The sequence below is a fragment of the Calypte anna genome, chromosome 3 (assembly GCF_003957555.1).
Source record: "Calypte anna isolate BGI_N300 chromosome 3, bCalAnn1_v1.p, whole genome shotgun sequence".
In the NCBI taxonomy this organism is placed as follows: domain Eukaryota; kingdom Metazoa; phylum Chordata; class Aves; order Apodiformes; family Trochilidae; genus Calypte; species Calypte anna.
The window spans coordinates 69,630,804-69,648,717 of NC_044246.1; the positions used below are offsets into that span (position 1 = coordinate 69,630,804).

At 37.3% G+C, this 17,914-nt stretch overlaps 1 protein-coding gene across 4 annotated transcripts in view; it reads left to right on the forward strand.

Moving 5' to 3' along the window:
* The window catches only part of CDK19 (cyclin dependent kinase 19), a 119,429-nt gene that overhangs the window by 11,962 nt on the left and 89,553 nt on the right, over positions 1 to 17,914 (forward strand). For all 4 annotated transcript variants that reach the window (XM_030447308.1, XM_030447309.1, XM_030447311.1 and 1 more), the window contains exon 2: positions 4,215 to 4,290. In XM_030447308.1, coding sequence (XP_030303168.1) covers positions 4,215 to 4,290 — 76 coding nt within the window. The remainder of the gene's footprint in view (positions 1 to 4,214; positions 4,291 to 17,914) is intronic.

Here is a 17,914-nt window from a genome sequence, read left to right on the forward strand (position 1 = left end):
GCAGAATCTCTTTTGGGAGAGTCTGAAGGACCATGTGTCTGTGACCTTGGTAAATAATTCACAGACAAAAAATAAAAAAAAATCTTGTTTCCTCTTTATTTCAGAGATTTTTTTTTTCTTGTTGCTACTGCTCCTTATTTTAAGGTAACAAATTCCTCTCACACAATATCCTTTGTGGGAGATATTTCCTTGATATCTTTGTTTTCTGTAATCAATCCTGTCTATAAAGAAATAATATCAGGTACAGCTCCATACTCTGCTTTAATATGCTTTAATGCTGGAAGAAGTTACCTGGAGCAGCTGAAAAATTCTACTGCTTCCAAGGTTTAATGTGAACATTTCAGTTTTTACCTTTTAAACAGGTTGTCAAGTCTGGTTATGTCAGTTTGTTACAAAATAAACCTACTTGTATGAAATTCACAGTTCTTAGTCACTCAAGATGTATTCGGGTCAGTCTAATTTTAGGGGCAAGAGCCTCAGTGGTTGAGGTTTCTGAATCTTCAATAGATGTGGAGTGAGGGTGACTGTGACTGAATTCACTTGTTGTATTCTCTTTCCTTACAAAGTTTTGTTACAGTGTAAAGCCTAAATTTTAATAAGATTAATATTAGTAAAATTTCATTTGCATTTATGCAAGTATCTGACATTGCTGAGTTTATAAACTTATTGGAAAATGGAGTAGGAAAGTATGCTCAGTGTTCAGGAATTTGATATTGTTGCATTTTGAGAAGAGTAACATCCAAAGTGACACAAGCTTCTGCCTTTTGCTGCTTTCAAGCCCCAGAAGGGCTTCATGAATGGGCTTTAACTCTTTGAGGTAGCAGAAGCGCTTTCTTTTGGTGTTACTATATGTATATATTGAGGTCGCTGGCATCACCTGAGATGTCAAGAGGGAGACCTGGCAGAGTTTAGTGTTATCCCTTTTATCAGTCAGTGACACCAATCAGCTGTGTAGCATTCAGGCCCCTTTTTGAAAATTGAGATTACAAGGACTTTGTGAGACAAAAGATTCAGAAATACAATATGAAATGTAGTACATTGTTTCCATTCCAAAAATTGTTTTTCTTGTGTATTCCTCGGTTGGCCTTAGTTTCTCTTTTTGGTCTACCTCTTTTTATATTGCACAATACAGACTGTCCTCTTTGATGTAAGTTTGCTGCCTTGTTCCCACTCCCCAGGTTCTTTAGATGTTCCTGACAAGATGCAAGCTGAACTTTTAAAGGTTGTATAGTCATTGCAATAATGGGATTGCCTTCCCACCCTGCCATAAAGAGGAAGATCTTAAGCTGAGGGTTGAACAGATTAGGTGATATAAAAGTCTGTTGCTTTTGCAACAAGTCAGTGCCCTACATACATGTGCTCCTCTGTTTGCAGCACTGAGATGGTTCCTGCCAAGCTGCCGAGGGATGCATCAGCTTGCAGGCCAGCTACACAATCCACAGACATTACTGAAATGGTAAACTTCTCATCATAGTGGAATGTGGTAAAAGTCTGCTGTTTTCATCTATTTTTTTTGTGTCCAAGCCTGGACAAATATAACTCCACATTGTATTTAACTTGCCTGAGACTGAGCTGTGGGAACAACCTGTAGCTGCTGTGAAGTTTTTTAGCAGGGCACCAGACAGCTGTCCTTGAGGGTGAAAAAGGTAAACCTTTTAAAGGACTGATGTGGTTATAGATTTCCTTTAAATTTCTGCTTACTATCCCTACTATTTCACATTTTGAGTTTCTTACATAGCTCTGAAAAGGCACTAAATGTATATATATTGAAATTCAGCATGTATACTGTTCTCTAGGAAAAAATTAACATCTACCTGTAGATTCCCAGCTTCTGTCAGTTGTGGCTGGTTGTCACATGAATGAAGTGGAGCTGGCTGAGCTGATGGGTGGTTAAGGCTTGATAAGTTTTGAGAATAATTACTTCCTAGTCCATTGAAGAAAATGTACATTAGTGACACCATATCTGCTTTTTTTTGTACCCTGTAGTTTTCTGTAGTTAGTAGCTATTTCTAGATGCATAAGAATCACTGAAGCATAAGAACTTCTCTTTCTGGGAAGGATTGGGCTCCTTTTTGCCAGTCAATCACATACTTTTACTGCTGCTACTACCTTTGTAAAGGATTATGGCCATGTGCTATGTATAGATCTAAATCTATGAGCATTTTCCATAAGGTAACCAGTGCTGAATGTGATCACTTGAGTGGGTTTGCTGCCATGTTCCAGATACCATGGAAGTTTTTCGGTACTTCAGGTGCAACTGAGTGTCCTGGCTCTGCCTTATCTTAGGTGGGTGGAGTTTCTAGCTCTTGCTGGTGATCTGCTGAGTGATTAACTGGGCTGTACAGCAGCAATTAAACAAAGGGATTAGAGCATAACAAAAACCTGTATGAATATTGTGTTTAGGGCAATACTGTGCTTGAAGAACACTGAACTCTGTAGCATTTCCAGGCTTTGTCCTACAAAGTTACTCAGGGGGGAGGAAAGAAGGAATCTCAACTGTGTCAGTAGACACTGGTGAATCCTTTTCCTTAGGAAGCAGACATGTCCACTTCCAGAGTTACTCCTGAAAATGTACTTGCTGAACAGCTATTTTGAGCTATTAATGGAGAATTTGACTTATTTTTTGGTAACTTTTTAGGCTTTTTTTTTTTTTATCTTGAAAAGTTTTGGGCATTTCCCCCTCCCCAAGTACTGAGTAAGAAGCTATCTGTTAAAAATACTGTGATATGAGACTATTTCTTTTTAATTAGCATAGAAGAATAGAAATTTGCTTTAGAAGAGGGAAGTCCAATCTTGATACATTCATTTGTGGTGTAATGGTTGTTAAGATTTGCATTTAAGTATCTGAATGGGTGATTATTTTGGGGGTAATTGCAAGGCATGCTCTTAAGTTGCTGTCTTCATTTCTCCACAAAAATCTATGCAGAACAAGAATGTGTTTCTCTCTTTGGCAGTTCCTAAAGTGTTTTAGGTCACCTTAAACTAATTTGTTCTGTTTCAGCTGCAGAAGGGTCTTCTATTACTCCAAACCTATCTGGGGAAAGAGACCCTCCAAGCCTATGGCCTAACATGCTTGTGCAAAATGGAAGCCAAGGACGATGTTAACTATGCATATTCATTGTGGGTTTTGCAGCTGCTGAAAATGACTGAGAATAATAGTTGCCTGTGGTCACTAATGTGTGGAGGCTGTTGTATTTTCTGGTCAATCTCATCCTCCTCCTCTTGCAATGAATTTTAGAGATGGGTGTTCTGGAGAAGGCTGGGAAAGAAGTAGGATTTGGGCAGGACACAGGCCTGGAGTTAAAAGCTAGGGAGGATGAAATGAATTCAAATTGATTATTCAACACAGCAAGATGAAATGGTTTGGGACTGGCAGAGCAGAAACTAAAGTGTACCAGAAGTGTTTGGATTGGGGCTTGTGGGTTGTTTAATTCTAACTGGTGAGTCTGCAAAAGTGCATCAGCACTGTGGTTATCTGTGCTTATCAACATCTGTTGATGATAGCTGAATCCTGCAAAGCCTAATGGTAGGCAGTAAGCTGCCTATGTTGTGTCAGAAAGGCTTTGAGTTACTACTTCATTTTCTTGTTCCATTGGTCTCCCCTCTAAATCGCTTCTATCTGTGATTATTTAAAAGGACAGCACTGTGTTTGGGCTGAACATTTTCACATTCTTCAGCTTTGTACTTCACAGAGTTTCATGTACTTTGGGAGGGGTCTGTAAGTAGTCAGCATTTATTATATAAGTATAATTAGCTTAAAATAATAGTATTTCAGAAGTAAAAGTGGATTGACAGTGGTTCATAAAATTAAGTAAGAACCTTGCAGTTCCTAGGTATTTATAGGAGAGTTTTCCAGGCATGGGATACATCTGTGTGGGTTTATCGTGGTAGCAGAAAGTATACTGGATTTTCAGGAGAAGTGTCCTCCAGAATCCTCTGTAGGCATATTTGCAGTTATCTGTGTGGTTTTAGAGAGAAATGGATATAGGTGAATAAAGTTTCTTTATGCAGCAGTTTTTGTTTGGAATCTTCGAAGTCTGTGTGAGAAGAGAACTTGTTATTACTATCTAAGTATAATTTATGCATAAACTAGATCAACTTTTTAGATTTTTGTTCCAGACCAAATTAAAATACATCGTTATACTTGTACTGATTGGTGTAGTATAAGTCAGAGATACAATTATTCCTCTCTCTTTTTTTTTTTTTGTGTACAGAAAAGATGAAAAGGAATATGCACTGAAGCAAATTGAAGGTACAGGAATATCCATGTCGGCCTGTAGAGAGATTGCAGTAAGTGTACATACATGAAAATATTTTTTACTGACATTATTATTCAACAGATACTTTTTTTCTCTGAATTAAGTAACATAAGGCTTATCTAAAAGTTTTATTTAAAGTATACAAGCATGAAAGTTATTTAAACATGAGCTCTTAAAATGCTTTCTAAATAATACATTTTTATGTTTTTAGTGGAAAGATGTGTTCTTGCTATGTGATAATGTCTCTGGTATAATTTTGTTTTATCTGCTTTTACGTGTTAAGAAGGAAATACATGTGAACCTTGTAACAAAGATTTATTTTATAAAGAGATGGTTTTAAAACTACTTGAAGGAAAAAGTTTTTAAAAGATTACAGCTGCCATTATAAGTCCTCTTACTCATAATGCATTTTATTTCAGACTAATGTTAGCTTACTCTTCTTTAGTACCTGAGAACAGTTTGTTCTCCTCATTCCTTAGTTGTTTTACCAAGTAGAAACATTTCATAGCAAAATAAAGAACAGCTTTAATTGCATTTTTATTACATGTCTTAGAAAAAATGGATTCAGAAATTGCACATTTCTGTCAACAGCAATGCCCACTGTTCCCTCAAAATAGGTAAAAATAAAGTGTTTGTATATAGAAGTAGAATTTAATCTTTAAATATTTTATGACTAAAACTGTATATTACTGTCTAAGTGCTGGATAGTGAGTAAAATCTGTAATGCAAGAATTTATTGAATTGCAAAAGACATGCACTTGCTTGATTAAATATTTACTTTGTTTTAATGATGAAGGCTATTGAAATATGTTAGGATTGTGCCTAAAACTTTTTATAGTTTAGTAGTGTTGCACTGGAATACAGCATTCACGTGTGCAATGCAATGTCAGGAATTAGAAACCAGCATGGTATAAATGGACTGAAGAAAACACTGTATTTAGTGTGGTGCCCATGGTAATTGGATATGAAGAGACTTAGATAAACTTGTACCCTTTTGAAGTGCTTGTCACTGTAAGGTCAAGGTCAGCTGAGGATTCGAGTTGGCTTCACTGCTGTCAGTCACTTTACACAGAGTCTACCCACTGATCTGTTAGCTAATATTTCTGCCATTGGAGGAAATAAGAAATCCTCTTTTAACTTAAGTACTGGATTATATTCTTGCTATAAAGTTGGTTTTGAGAGCATTGAGGTGTGGGTTGTGGGTTTTGGGGTTTTTTAATTTTGTTTCAGTCCAAAGCAGCCTTTCCTGTAGTTATAGTAGCAGTGTTATGAACCTGATTATATCAAACATGGAGACCACATTGTGAGGAAGTAGAAAGCATCAATTTTATTTTTTTTTCAGATGATACATCACCATTACAGTCTTAGTTTTTTATATTTTAAAAAACTTTTTTACAGATAAAGCTCTGTCCAAAGTTCAGTACAGATTGGGAAATTTCACAACCACTGAATTGCTTTAATCCTCTCAATGCTTCTTCCTGTAATTCTTCCTTGAATGATATTTTCTTCAGACTTTACTGTAAAACTCTATAACCTGAGATAATGTAGCGTATCACTGTTTGTCTCAGTGAAGTTTCAGGTTGGTTAAATATTAGAAATTTGAAAAGGGTAAAGACAAGCTAGTTGAAAAAGAAATAGGAACTTCTATTATTCAGAATCAAGAAGAATTAAGTGCATTTTCCATAGAGAGAAGCAGACCTGTATTAAATACATTAATAGTTAATCTTGTATTTTAAGTCTTAGGTAACAAAAGAGGGTAATGTTTACTGATTAAATAAAGATTATCAGCTTGGAAAGAGGCCACATGAAAATGTCACAAGTTGTTCTTTTGACATTTAATCTCCTCTTCCAACCACCCCCTCCATGCCAAAAAAACCTCAAACCCCACCCATATTGCATGGAAGCTAAGAAAATGAAAGCAGCAGCAGTGTATGTGGTTCTGTTTGTGTCTTCAGAATATTTTAATAATTCTGTAACCTGAAGACGCTTGACAATGTACTTAAGAAATATATTGCTGAACTAAAAGGCATAAATTTGCATCCCAAGACCATTTTGTGTGTAGTATTGCCTAGACACACACAGTAAAATCAATTGGTTAACTTTCCCTAATAGAAAAGGCAGGTGACTCCTCTCTTCTAGTGTTACAGATCAAGGTGGTCTGTCTTTGCTTAAGACTTTGAGAAACATAAAGCCTCTTTTACCACTATTGGTATGAGCTTTTCTTGGAAGAAGGCATAATATCAGTTGAAACATAATATAGGCAGTGGTTCCTGGAACAAGTAATCATTACTTTCTTCAGCTCTAGGGTGATACCTGCTGAAGGAACGTGTTTCAGCCAATTCTGTTGTATTGAATATGAAAGTACTAGAAGGGATTCTTGTATATTAAAGGGTTGTGGGGGGAAAGCAGCTAATGTCTTCCATGTAACTCAAGTCTGTTCTGCAGATAACACAGAAATAGTTGGCATGCCAGTTGTTTTTTTACTGTGTGATTACTGCTTGGCTTAAACAAGAACATTTTTGAACAGCAGAGCTGTAAAATACAAATGAGTGCTCTGAAATCTGGCTTTTCATTTTTACATTATTATTTAGTTAACAAATGTGACACCTCTTTCAGCTCAGGCTTGTGTGTGATTATTTGGAAGCAACGAGAGATGAAATGTTTTCTTTATTGCTTGAACATCAGTGTGAGATGTCAAATTCTTTTTGTAACACGGCTGAAATTTTTTTTCTGAATTTCGAGAGCTATTTATAGACGAAGTGACTCTAGGAATTTGTTGATGCAGTTTGCATTGTAGAAGGTGCAAGAGAAATAAAATGCATTTTTAGACACTAAGGTCTTAAAACTCTTCTCCATTCAGAAGTAGAACATCTAGGCAAATTCCTAGCAAAGTAGTTTAATGATACATTTTGTTGCCTGAGCAACAAAAGAGCACTGGATTATGCTATTGGGTATTAAGGTGAGGATCTAGATTTCTTGATGCAGGAATAACATTTTTGTATTCTTTGATTTAGAAGAAGGAAACTGAAGAGGTAAATGTAATTTATACATAATTCAGTGCATGTTTTACTAGAAGTTTTTCTTCATTATGGTGAAAAAGGTAACTTAAATACTTTTTTGGGGAAAGGAAGAATTTTTTTTCAGTTCTGCAGCCTTTGTGTTTTACTTTTTGTTCCTTACCTTACCTAAGTAGTTATCTTAGGATGACAACTGGGCTTGTTAGGGCTGTTTTTTCCTGTGGTATGTCTTGGTCATCATCTATTAAGAACCAATTATTATGACTTTAAAAGTCTACAACCAGACAACAGTAATGGAATTTTTTTTTTTTTAATCAAAAAAGCACCAGGGTAATGCAGCTTAATCTGAGATTTCGTGTTTGACTTCCTAGGAGAGGATTATGCTGGTTACTTCAAGTACTGTGTTTTGCACAGGGAAGTGATTATAAACTTCTAATGGTGTGTTCTGGGTAAAACTAATTTGGAGGCTGCACCTCAAATACTGTGTTCAGGTTTGCATACCTTGCTACAGGAGGGTCATCAGTGTGCTTGGCAATGTAAGGTCAACAGTTGGACTTGATGATCTTAATTAAGGTCTTTTTCAACCAAAATGGTTCTATGATTCTGTGAAAAATTTAGTGGAAACCAATGAAGTATTTGTAACAGTCATTTGTACAGCAGTGAATTCAGTCTTTCTCTGAAATTCTTCTTAACCCAAAAGAGGATAGTCTAAGAATGTCTTTTTGTAAGAGTATTTTTTCCCCCTAGTTTACAGTCTGCAGACAAAGGTTTTATGTGAGGGAGGCTTTCCTGTCACCTGCTGGTCCTTTCCAGCTTTTCTCCCCACCCCCAACACCAAGAACTTACCCTCTTTCAAAGATAAATTTCCAAAACTAGCCATCTTCTTAGTGAATACTGATCTGAATTCTGAACTTCATTGGATTTTTCTACGTAAGGGTGTGAGGGATTTTTTTAATAACTTGATATTTTTTCTATGGGGAAAAAAATTAGATTAGGCTGTTATAGGTGATTTAAATGGGACAAGTCAGAGCCACAGCAGCAACATTCCTCTGTTAGCTTTGCTTCACAGTGCCCCAAACTGCTGCACTTTTGCCCTGTGTGAATTTTGGGTATGGGAGAGAAGACAATTTTAGTCAGTGCCTGTGTGTGCTGGTTGTTAATAAAGCTGCTTCTCCTGGGAGATCTTGAAGTGTTGCCAGTACACTGTGGGACACTAGTGGGAGTATTAGTTGGCCTTTGTGTTCATACTTGTGTACAGGCTAAAATAATTCAGACTTCATTGTTAAATGAGTTACTGAAAGCTCATTTGAACAATTTAGCTTTCACAAATTATTCTCAGGCCTTTTGCCTATTGATGCAATATATATATTGCAAAGTGCTAGAGGGTACAAATATTTTGGCATTCTCATTTTCTGAGGTTGGGCAGGACTTTAGAAGCCTTACCAGTTAAGCAATAGCTTTTTGTAACCTTTTGTGTTTGTCAGTTCTCTTGAGCAAGGTTCTTGCTCACTGTATTTATGGTGTTCTTTTCTGCCTCCCTGCTGCCTGTGGCTTCCTTTGCCATGCAGGCAGCTCCTCTGGGGCTGCATCTCCATCCTCTTGGCTCTGGGCACCCGAATTTGAGCCAGGGAGGTCCAGGACTTGCTGTCTTTGTCTTGAAGCACCTTGTGCCTTTGTTGTGTGCTTCTAGGCGGTGCTGCTGGCAGCATGACACAGGGACACTCAAGGGGACACGTCGTGTCTTGCTGGTAGTTAGTAAAGTTTTTCTGCTTTAGCCCCTGTCAGATGCTGCACATCACTCACCAGCTGCTCTTGCCTCCCTGGTTGGAAGCCACTTAATCAAGTGAACTAAACATGAAGCTACTTAATTTGGGACTCTGGACCAGGCTGGCTTTAGAAAGTGTCTGACCTGGCTCTGCATCTCTTAGGAGTGTGGAAAAGAATACCAGTAAGGGAATAATAACTTTTCAGTATTAGTAACACACTTAGAAGATTTGTAACCACACTGGCTCTTTTCAAGTACAGCTACGTAGAATTTCATGATGGGCACAAGTCCTCTGCTTTGGTTGTATTGACCTTTTCTGTGACCTTGACTATCACAGCAGCTTGCAGTATTTCCTATTATGTAGAAAACTAAGTTTCTAACCTTGGTCCTTGGCTTTGTTTAGGGCGAGGTTAGGTAAAGCAAGGCTTTAAAAAGTCTGTGTCCCTGAGTACATTTGCTGTAGGAGATTCCTTTTGAATGTCAGAACTTCTTTTCCCTTGCCAAGGTAATACAAATGTATGGAATATTTGGCAATGTAAAATATCCCCATAAATTCTCTACTACCTAATTAGAAAAGATTGTTAGATTTGTTTGTGGAAACTTTGAAACTCCACTCCCTGTTTCAATAGCTGGAGGTAGTGAAGTAAATTTAAGTTTAAAAAATTTTTTTTCAAGGGATTTTAATACAGTTAAGGCATGTGTTGGCTAGAAGTATCTGTGCATTGTGATTTTATAATTATGAATCAGCTGGAAAGAGATCTATGGTTTAGTTACATGACAACTCATGTTTTGCTTGCCACAGGAGGAATAAGAGCTCTCTGTGTTACATGGCCTAATCTTGTCCGATCTGTGTAATTTCAGTTCTTTTTGTGTAAGGGAGTACTTCAATTCCTGGTTTGGTTATTCTTCAAAAGGGTTCTGTGAACATTTTTTCTTTTTTTATTTTATTGTATCTGAAAGAACAATTGCCTTCATTAAATAAAAAACACACAGGTAGTAAATCTGCAGAATAAAGAGATTTTTGTTTTAATCAGTTAAGTTGACTTTTTTTCTTATTGGCCCAATGTGCCATGTACTATTTATGAAAATAAGATGTGCAACTTGAGGCATAATCTTTTTTGTCAAGTAATTGTAATGAAAGTAGAGCATCATCTGAAGCAGTTTGTCAGCTCTGCTGTCTTAACTGTAGCCCCTTCCCTTAACAACAACAAAAAATGCATGAAGAGGAGAAAGGAAAAGTAACTGCTGCTTTTAGCACACCAGTTTTTCTAAATACAAAATTTGAAACTTTATTTTTTCATACAGAATTTACTTGTCTTTCCTTGAAGTTGTCTTTGGTCAAAACATTAGAACAACATCAATAAATCTGTGGCAAGTATGTTAAAAAGATAAAGTAAAAGAAAGCTTTTACTCCTTTTTAATATAGTGTGAGCTGAAGAAGCTTCTCTATGAATGTGGTTTTTGACATCAGTTATAGGTTATGATCCAAATTCCCAGTGCAACTGATTGGGGAAAAATGGGTGTTCAGTGCTGTTGAGGCTCAGCTGTTTTCATTTTGAATTTGTTGTTCAATTCAAATCTTGTATATTATCAGAACACAGAAATGCAAAACCAACTTCTGGTGCTTTCAACACCAGAAATGAAAAAATTAAAACAAAACTGAAGCTGAGCCTCTTCAGGTTAAGCTGTAGACAATAGTGCACTGAAAGCAAATAGGTATTTTATCACACAGGTAAAGAACAGAGTTGCAGATAATGGAGATGAGACATATTAAAATACTTGTTTTCAAAACTTAAATGCTCCCTAGAAGATTGTGTGTGTATGCACATGAAAAAACATGGAATGTTTTTAATGCTTTTTTTGAATGTTCTTTTCTGTGTTTGTGTCATAAACCTTTTACTCCTCTGTTTTTCATTCTCTCTTTTCTCATTACATGTTTTCCTTGTGTTCCTCCATTTGTACTTCCCCTGCAGTCCTATACAATTGGCTTATACATGTTTCCAGTTTATTCTTTCTGGAGTTGTAAAATTGTTTGAATGGTATTTTGACTTTGCATAATGCTAGAATGTGCCTTTCTCTAACATTACATGTGACTGTTTTTGATGCCTTAGACTGAGAGATGATGGCACAAGTTTTCATATGCTGGATTCTTTTAAAGTTGGGACTTCTGTTTCCAGGTACTGTTACTAAATAGCCCACTTCATCCAGCAATGGGATCTGATTTTCTTGTTTAGCCTTTCACAACTAGTGTAGTAGCAAAAGTTCTTTTTGTTACCATCAACATTCCTTGCAAGTGTCAGTTCAAATCTTGATACTTTCCCTACCTGCCTGGGCAATGTTTCTGAACTCCTGTGTCCCTGTTTGCACCCATCTGTGTACTTCCCTTCTTACACTGGAACTGACAAGCTGGTTAGCCACGCTCTTGTCCTGATGCTTGCAGTTTTCAGTAGACCTGTCAGCTTTCCTGAGCATCTTTGCTCTTCAGAGCTGCTTCCTATGGCCACCTACCTAATGAATGAACATCCATTAAGCTGAAGTCTCTCCTGAAGCTGCCTTTGATTGCCATATCTGCTCATAATTGAGAACAACTGTGAGCCACCATTGTAGTTCCATCCAATATGTCTATCAGGAAGCTGTCCCTGATTCCCTCCAAAAATTACCTGGGTTGCTTGTACCCTGCTATGTTGCCCCTCCAGTGGATGTTAGGGAGGTTAAAGTCTCTTGTCAGAACCAGGGTGTGTGGTTCCAGAGACAATCTGAGTTGTAGAGAAGACTTCATCTGATTCCCTGTATTTATCAGGTGGTTCTGTAGTGTACTCCCAACATGTCATCTTTGTACTGGTGTCTCTTGATCCTGGCTCACAAGCTGTTTGAGGCTTCTTTGTGCTTATCAAGTCTGTGAGGCAGAAATAAAATGTTAATAGTGGTGCCTAAACTGGATAAATTAATACAGAACAGATATAGATGTATTAAAAGTGGAACATGAGTGGAAAAATCTTTAGGTCTTGATCGAATGTTAATAAAAAAGTTGCTTTTCTCAGTACATCATTTGGCTTTGGTTTCAGCCCTTTGTATGGCTTAGTGCATAGTGTTTTTAGTCTACAGTAGTATTTTACTCTGCAGGTTTTTGTGTGGAAGCTGTAGTCAGACTTGTTATTGAAGGCAAAATACCATGTTAACTTCTACTAAAACTAATAACTTTATTGAATTTCATAATGTTAAAAGTTTCAGGTTTTTTTTGTTTTTTTTTTTGTTTTTTTTTTTTTTTTCTTGTGAACCTCTGTATGAATTTCTGTGGTAAGATGAAAAATAGCTCTATTTGAATACAGCTTCCACTGTGTCTTACAGATATTTTTCTTCTCTTTATGATTACTTGATACATCATTGTTTGGGCATTTTGAGACACTGGGAGATTTTCCTGTTTCCAAACTGTAGTTAACAGTACAATAGTCACTAAATGGGTAACCCAGATGTCTTTAATTCTGTTATGCATCTTGTCTGCTGGCTTACAGTTTGAGATTGTTACTAGCAGAGTTTGCTTAATTTGCATTTTGATAAGAAAGCTGTCAGTACCACGGTCTTGTTCTCTGCTCCATTTGGCCATCTGACTGCTAAAATGCTTTGGTCTTTAAAAAGAGTATAGTGCTTATCCTGCCTATCTCATTAGGAGTGCCAGGCTGCTTCCTCATAGCTGCTGCTTGCCTGCCTGTATGGAACACATGTACTAAATTGTGGGTATATGTGTATGTATGCTCTATGTAATTGACCTTGAGCTTGTTCATATGCAGCTTTATGAGGATACTGAATTTAGAGTAGTTCTGACAGGCTTTACTATTGGAAAATAATATAGTTGTTTTTTTTAAGATGTGAACAGCATCTTGAAAGAAGCTATCAGAATAATATTGATTTTAGACAGTTATGAAATAAGAGATCTGCTGCCAATTCTTGAAAACATTTGAGGAAACCTCTGCCTTTTCTTTCTGGGCTAATGAACATGTGCCATCCCATGGTCTCTGCAGAGTTTGTTTCCCAACTCTCATTGTCTTTCTGTATTTTCACTTGTTTATTAGATTACTTCAGTTTCTTTTTTACCTCAGTTGCCTTTTGTACTGTTTTCCTGGCTTTCTTCTTCCTTGATCTCCAGGTGCCTTAAGTAGTTACAAGCAATACGGTTGTTTCCTATCTACTGTCTCTCTCTTGAATCCTTTTTGGTTTGACTTCTTTAGAGTAGAAGCTTCTTACTGCTGTGATCAATTATCTCTCTCTGATCAAACTCCAAGGTTCATTCAGTATCCTCATCTGCCTTAGTGTCTTTGCACTTCAGACTAATAATTGTTCATTCTTTTTTTGACATGTTGTTTTTCTTGTGTATTAATGATTTTGTGCTTGCCTAGGTTTTGTCTCTAATCTGTTTTATTGTTCTGAAGATGGGTGATCCTTGCACTTTTACATTCTATTTCTAAAAATTCATTATACTTGTGGCCTAAGAAGTATTTTGCCACTGTTAAATTGTCTTTTGTACTGTTCCAAATCTGAAATTCACTGAACTTGCTCAAAGCCTTGTAGCCTAAATGAGGAATTCTACAGTGATTTTAAGTTTTAATCATTTTCAGCTATCTCCATTGTTCAGGCTTTCAATCTGAGGCCAGATGTGTGTGCTTTTTTTTTTTTTCCTTCTTTCTTTCTACTGGGTGTCTCAAATATAGATCATTTTCAAGCTCTTATTTTTTTCCTTCTGTAGTTCCAGAACTCATGGGTCTCTTTCAACACAGATGGGCCTCAAAAACAGATCTATATCCCCATTCTACTGGAATTATTTTAAGTGCTACTTTCCTCTATGAAATCCTGCTGTCTAAGGTGCTGGTATAGAAGCCTTCCTCTAAACCATTCTGTTTGTTTTATCAAATTAAGTGACCTTGATGTCACCTTTAAAAACTCAGAATCTCCAAAACAAATAAGAAACCACATATATCTTCTGTGGTTAAACATAATTCTCCTGGTTACTCTAGTTAATGCTCAAAATGCTATCTGCTTGCTAATCAGATGTTCATATGATTGTGCTGTTCTGCATATTAGTGGAAATACAACTGGATGGAGCATTTCTGTAAAAGTACCAGTCATATTTGTGTTAAAAATGCAAACCAGATGCATAAAAGCTAGAGGGGTTTTCCTACAGAAGTTTCCCACAACAGGGACAGCTGCTGCATATTCATCTGAGTACAGACAGCGATGCTCTGCTTCTCCCAGCCAAGAAGGGAAGAAGGTGAAGGAGGATGTCACTTTAGGGTGTTGTCAGAAGGTCAATGAAATGAGATTGATTTAGGGTGATAGTTGAGTGATGGTGATTGCTTTGCAGTTTGTTCTGCCCCAGTAAGATCTTTTCTTTTGGAGAGCTTAATCTTTAGGTTTCACCTAGCATTTGAGTTTCTGTGTTCATTGGTCCTGTCACTTATTACACACAGGAAAAAAAATAAATCCATCCATCTAACTAAAGTCTACAAGTGAATGTCATCTGGTACACTTCATTTTTGCTAATACTTTATATCAATATGGATAAACATTGAGAGCTTGAGAAGGCAACAACAGGCACCTTCCAAGGGTTAATCTGCTGCTATTCTCCTTAATTTACCTGGAGAGCACTGGTGAATGTGGGTATGAGCTGAGTCCTAGTGGCCTTGGAAAACCTCCAGTGATCCAGGCACATGTCAGTGTGATGACTGTGTTTCTGCACATCATTCCAGGGGACTGAGCAGAGATTTCTAGACTTCATAGGACTTGCTCTCAGAGTGCTCATAAGCTGCAGCGTTTTCATCTTGACAACTTGGCAGTCACAGTGGTGGAAACTGGCTGGATGCAAAGCCTCAGAGTGGCTGTTGCTTGGCCAAGGGACAGTAACACAGCTGTTACTTTTAATTCATGTGAAAGTGGGCCTGAATTTATGTGATGTGATAAAGATGGGCTTAATGTTAAAAAGTCATGGCATTTGGTTGTATTAATGGTGATACAGGAGCAGTGAGGAGAATAAATATGGAGTGTGACTTAAGTTGATATTGCCCTTTTGTAGTGCATGATACTCAGAAGGATTCTGTTGTCTAGGTAACAGGGCCTGTACTTCATTTCTTAAGAAAAATGGAACAGATGTTCTTGCAAGAAGCAACCAATTATCACCAGTGAGAATACTGTCAGTATTTAAATTAATTGCTCTGTTGTTGCATGCAGTCCAATTCACATGCTATGAATAGTAAGAAAAATTTAAAGGAAGGAATCTTCCTTGTGTGGCTTTTCCTGAATGAGGTTTTAAAAAATATTTGCAGTTTATATAATAGCAGTTCATCAGTGTGTCTTTTCATGTTTACATTTATCATTGTATTTTCTTCAATGTCATTCAGTTTTTTTATTTCATATTTATACTGTCTCTTGATTATTGAGCCCCGTTGCTTCATCATGTGTCATATCACATTAATTTATTTTGTTATTTAAAATACCTGAAAATCTAAAGGCAGTGGGGTGAAAGTAGAAGAGGCTGAGGGAGTTTTCTAAGTCATGTAAATCTGTTCAGAGATTTTATATATTTGTGTGTGTGTATGTGTGGCAAAAGCCAGACACAGCTACTTGGATAGGGACTGCACCATAAAAAGCTGAGGGAAAGGGGAAGTCGTATGTATGTACATGAAAGTCATGTGTACGTACATGAAACCCTGCTACATGCTGCTTAGGTGGGGACATAGCTTGTGTATGGTGGGATAGCCACAGTGCCAACAAAGAGAGGAGAATTGGAACTGAAGAGGACTGTGAAACATGGAGTGCCTGCTTTTTTGAAAGGTTGTGCTGAAGTAACTTGACTTGTGACTTGACTTTATTTTGCTTATAGATGTAACTTTGTCTGCCTGGGAGAGTATTGCCATCTTTACAACAAAGGATTTGGTCTTTTATTTATAAGAGATGTGGGGGGAGGAGTGTATGTAAATATGTTTTTAAACCTTTGGGATAAAACTTGATGTTGGCTACTAAGAGAGGGCATTGGGGCCAGATTCTCAGGGAACTGTTTGTGGGTCCTCAGGAAGGCTAAGCCATACCATTATGTATTTTAACAAAACATCTGGCCACTTGCCTGAACTTTTCCATGCCTCTTGCCAAATATAAAAGGTCTGTTCTGTGGGGTTTTTTTAGGTAGGGCATTGCAAAAACATGTTTTCTGTCTTGGCAATAATAGGATAAAGGAAGAATCCTTGACCTACTCTTTTTATCAGCTCAAATAAAGGACGTGCTGTTTTGATTTTTATCTGGCTGTGGAAAATGTCATAATGAGTGGAAACAAAAGTGCATGTTGCACTTTCTTAGATTATTTGGCCAAGTTATCCTATTGTATGGTAGTGACATGCTGATTGGGACAAAATGTCTTACTACATTCAGTTATTTCAATAACCATTATAAAACATCTGTGGTGTGAGCAGAAAAAAAACGTATTTGTAGGGTTTTTTAATCCTTTTTATGGGGCTACTTGCATGTAACTTCTAATCTTTTTCTTGTCCTTCCTCTTACTCTGGCTCTTCTCTGGGTTTTTCTCTCTGAACTTTTCTGCATTCGTCCTTTGTAATTTAATGCAGATGATGCATCTGGTTCCTTAGCTCTATGTATTAGGTTGTGTTAGCCTCATCAGCCAGGAGTGATACTACTCAGATGTTCATGCTCACTAGCAGAGCTGTTCTTTTGTTGTCCTTTTGAAATGCCATTGTCTTTAATTCCTATTCTAACCCTTTTCTTTGTCATATAATTCCTTCATTCTACAGTATACTTCATATTCTGTTACTTAGGCTTCCTTAGGATACGTAGCTTTTAAGTTTTAGTGATGTATATCCTCTTGTTACTGCTTGCTTTTCTTCTGTTGATACACTTTTTGATTCTCCTTGCTTTGTGCTATTATATCACAGTGTCTGTTAGCACCAATGTTTACTACTTTTGCTGCTTCTTTTGTATGCTAGAGTGCTTGTAATAAAATATTACAGTGAGCCTCTGCAGATTTTTCACCTGCTTCCATGACTTACTTATGTTTTCGCAGTTCTAATAGTATCATATATTGCCAGTCCTTGGTACTTTTCATCACCCTTGACATACTCTTTGAGCCCTTCTTGGTTTTTAGCTTCCCTTTTCATACAAATGCAGCTGATTTTATTTCTGAAAGTCATGCTTAAAGGATAGAAAAAACCTGACAGGTACTATTATCATTCCATTTTCTGTCCCTGGAAATAGAAGCTTCTTGCTTATGCCCATTCTTTTCTCTGTAATGATTCCATTCCCTTATGCCTCATTTTCTCTTCTTTCCAGGTTTCTTCTCACAACACAGGCAGTAGCTTGCCATTTTATGTTGCTTTACTTTAGTAAGAGCTAATACTTCGAAGAGGAGGGGAGGGCCCTTTTGCCAGAGGGTTGGTGGGCCTCTGGACTTTGTGCCAAAGTTAGGAGGAGTGTTTGCTATGTTGAATGTTTTTCTGTGCATCTCTCCCTGCTTGACATTTTCTGTATTTGCCCTTTGCTTTCCTCTCCACTTGTCTTTTTGCCTCAGCCTTGTTTTTCCTAGCTTTATACCCTTTGTCCCATTTCCCACTCCTTGCCTTACCAGCAGTTTTTTCCATCTTCAGCTTTGCTCGTGTCCTGTTTTTTGTTTCAACTCTTCCCTTCCCTTTGCACACCCAGCCTCATTCCTCACTGATAACACTTGTAGCCCATGTGTCCTTCTCCTTTGGTCTAGTCTTTTTTTCTAGTGTCTTTCTCCAAGGTCTCATGTGTCTCCTTACTGCTGATTTCAGCTCTGCAATTCCTCTTGTTCTTGGTGTTGCTGATCAGAGCAGCTGACCTTCATCTCTCCTCTTTGT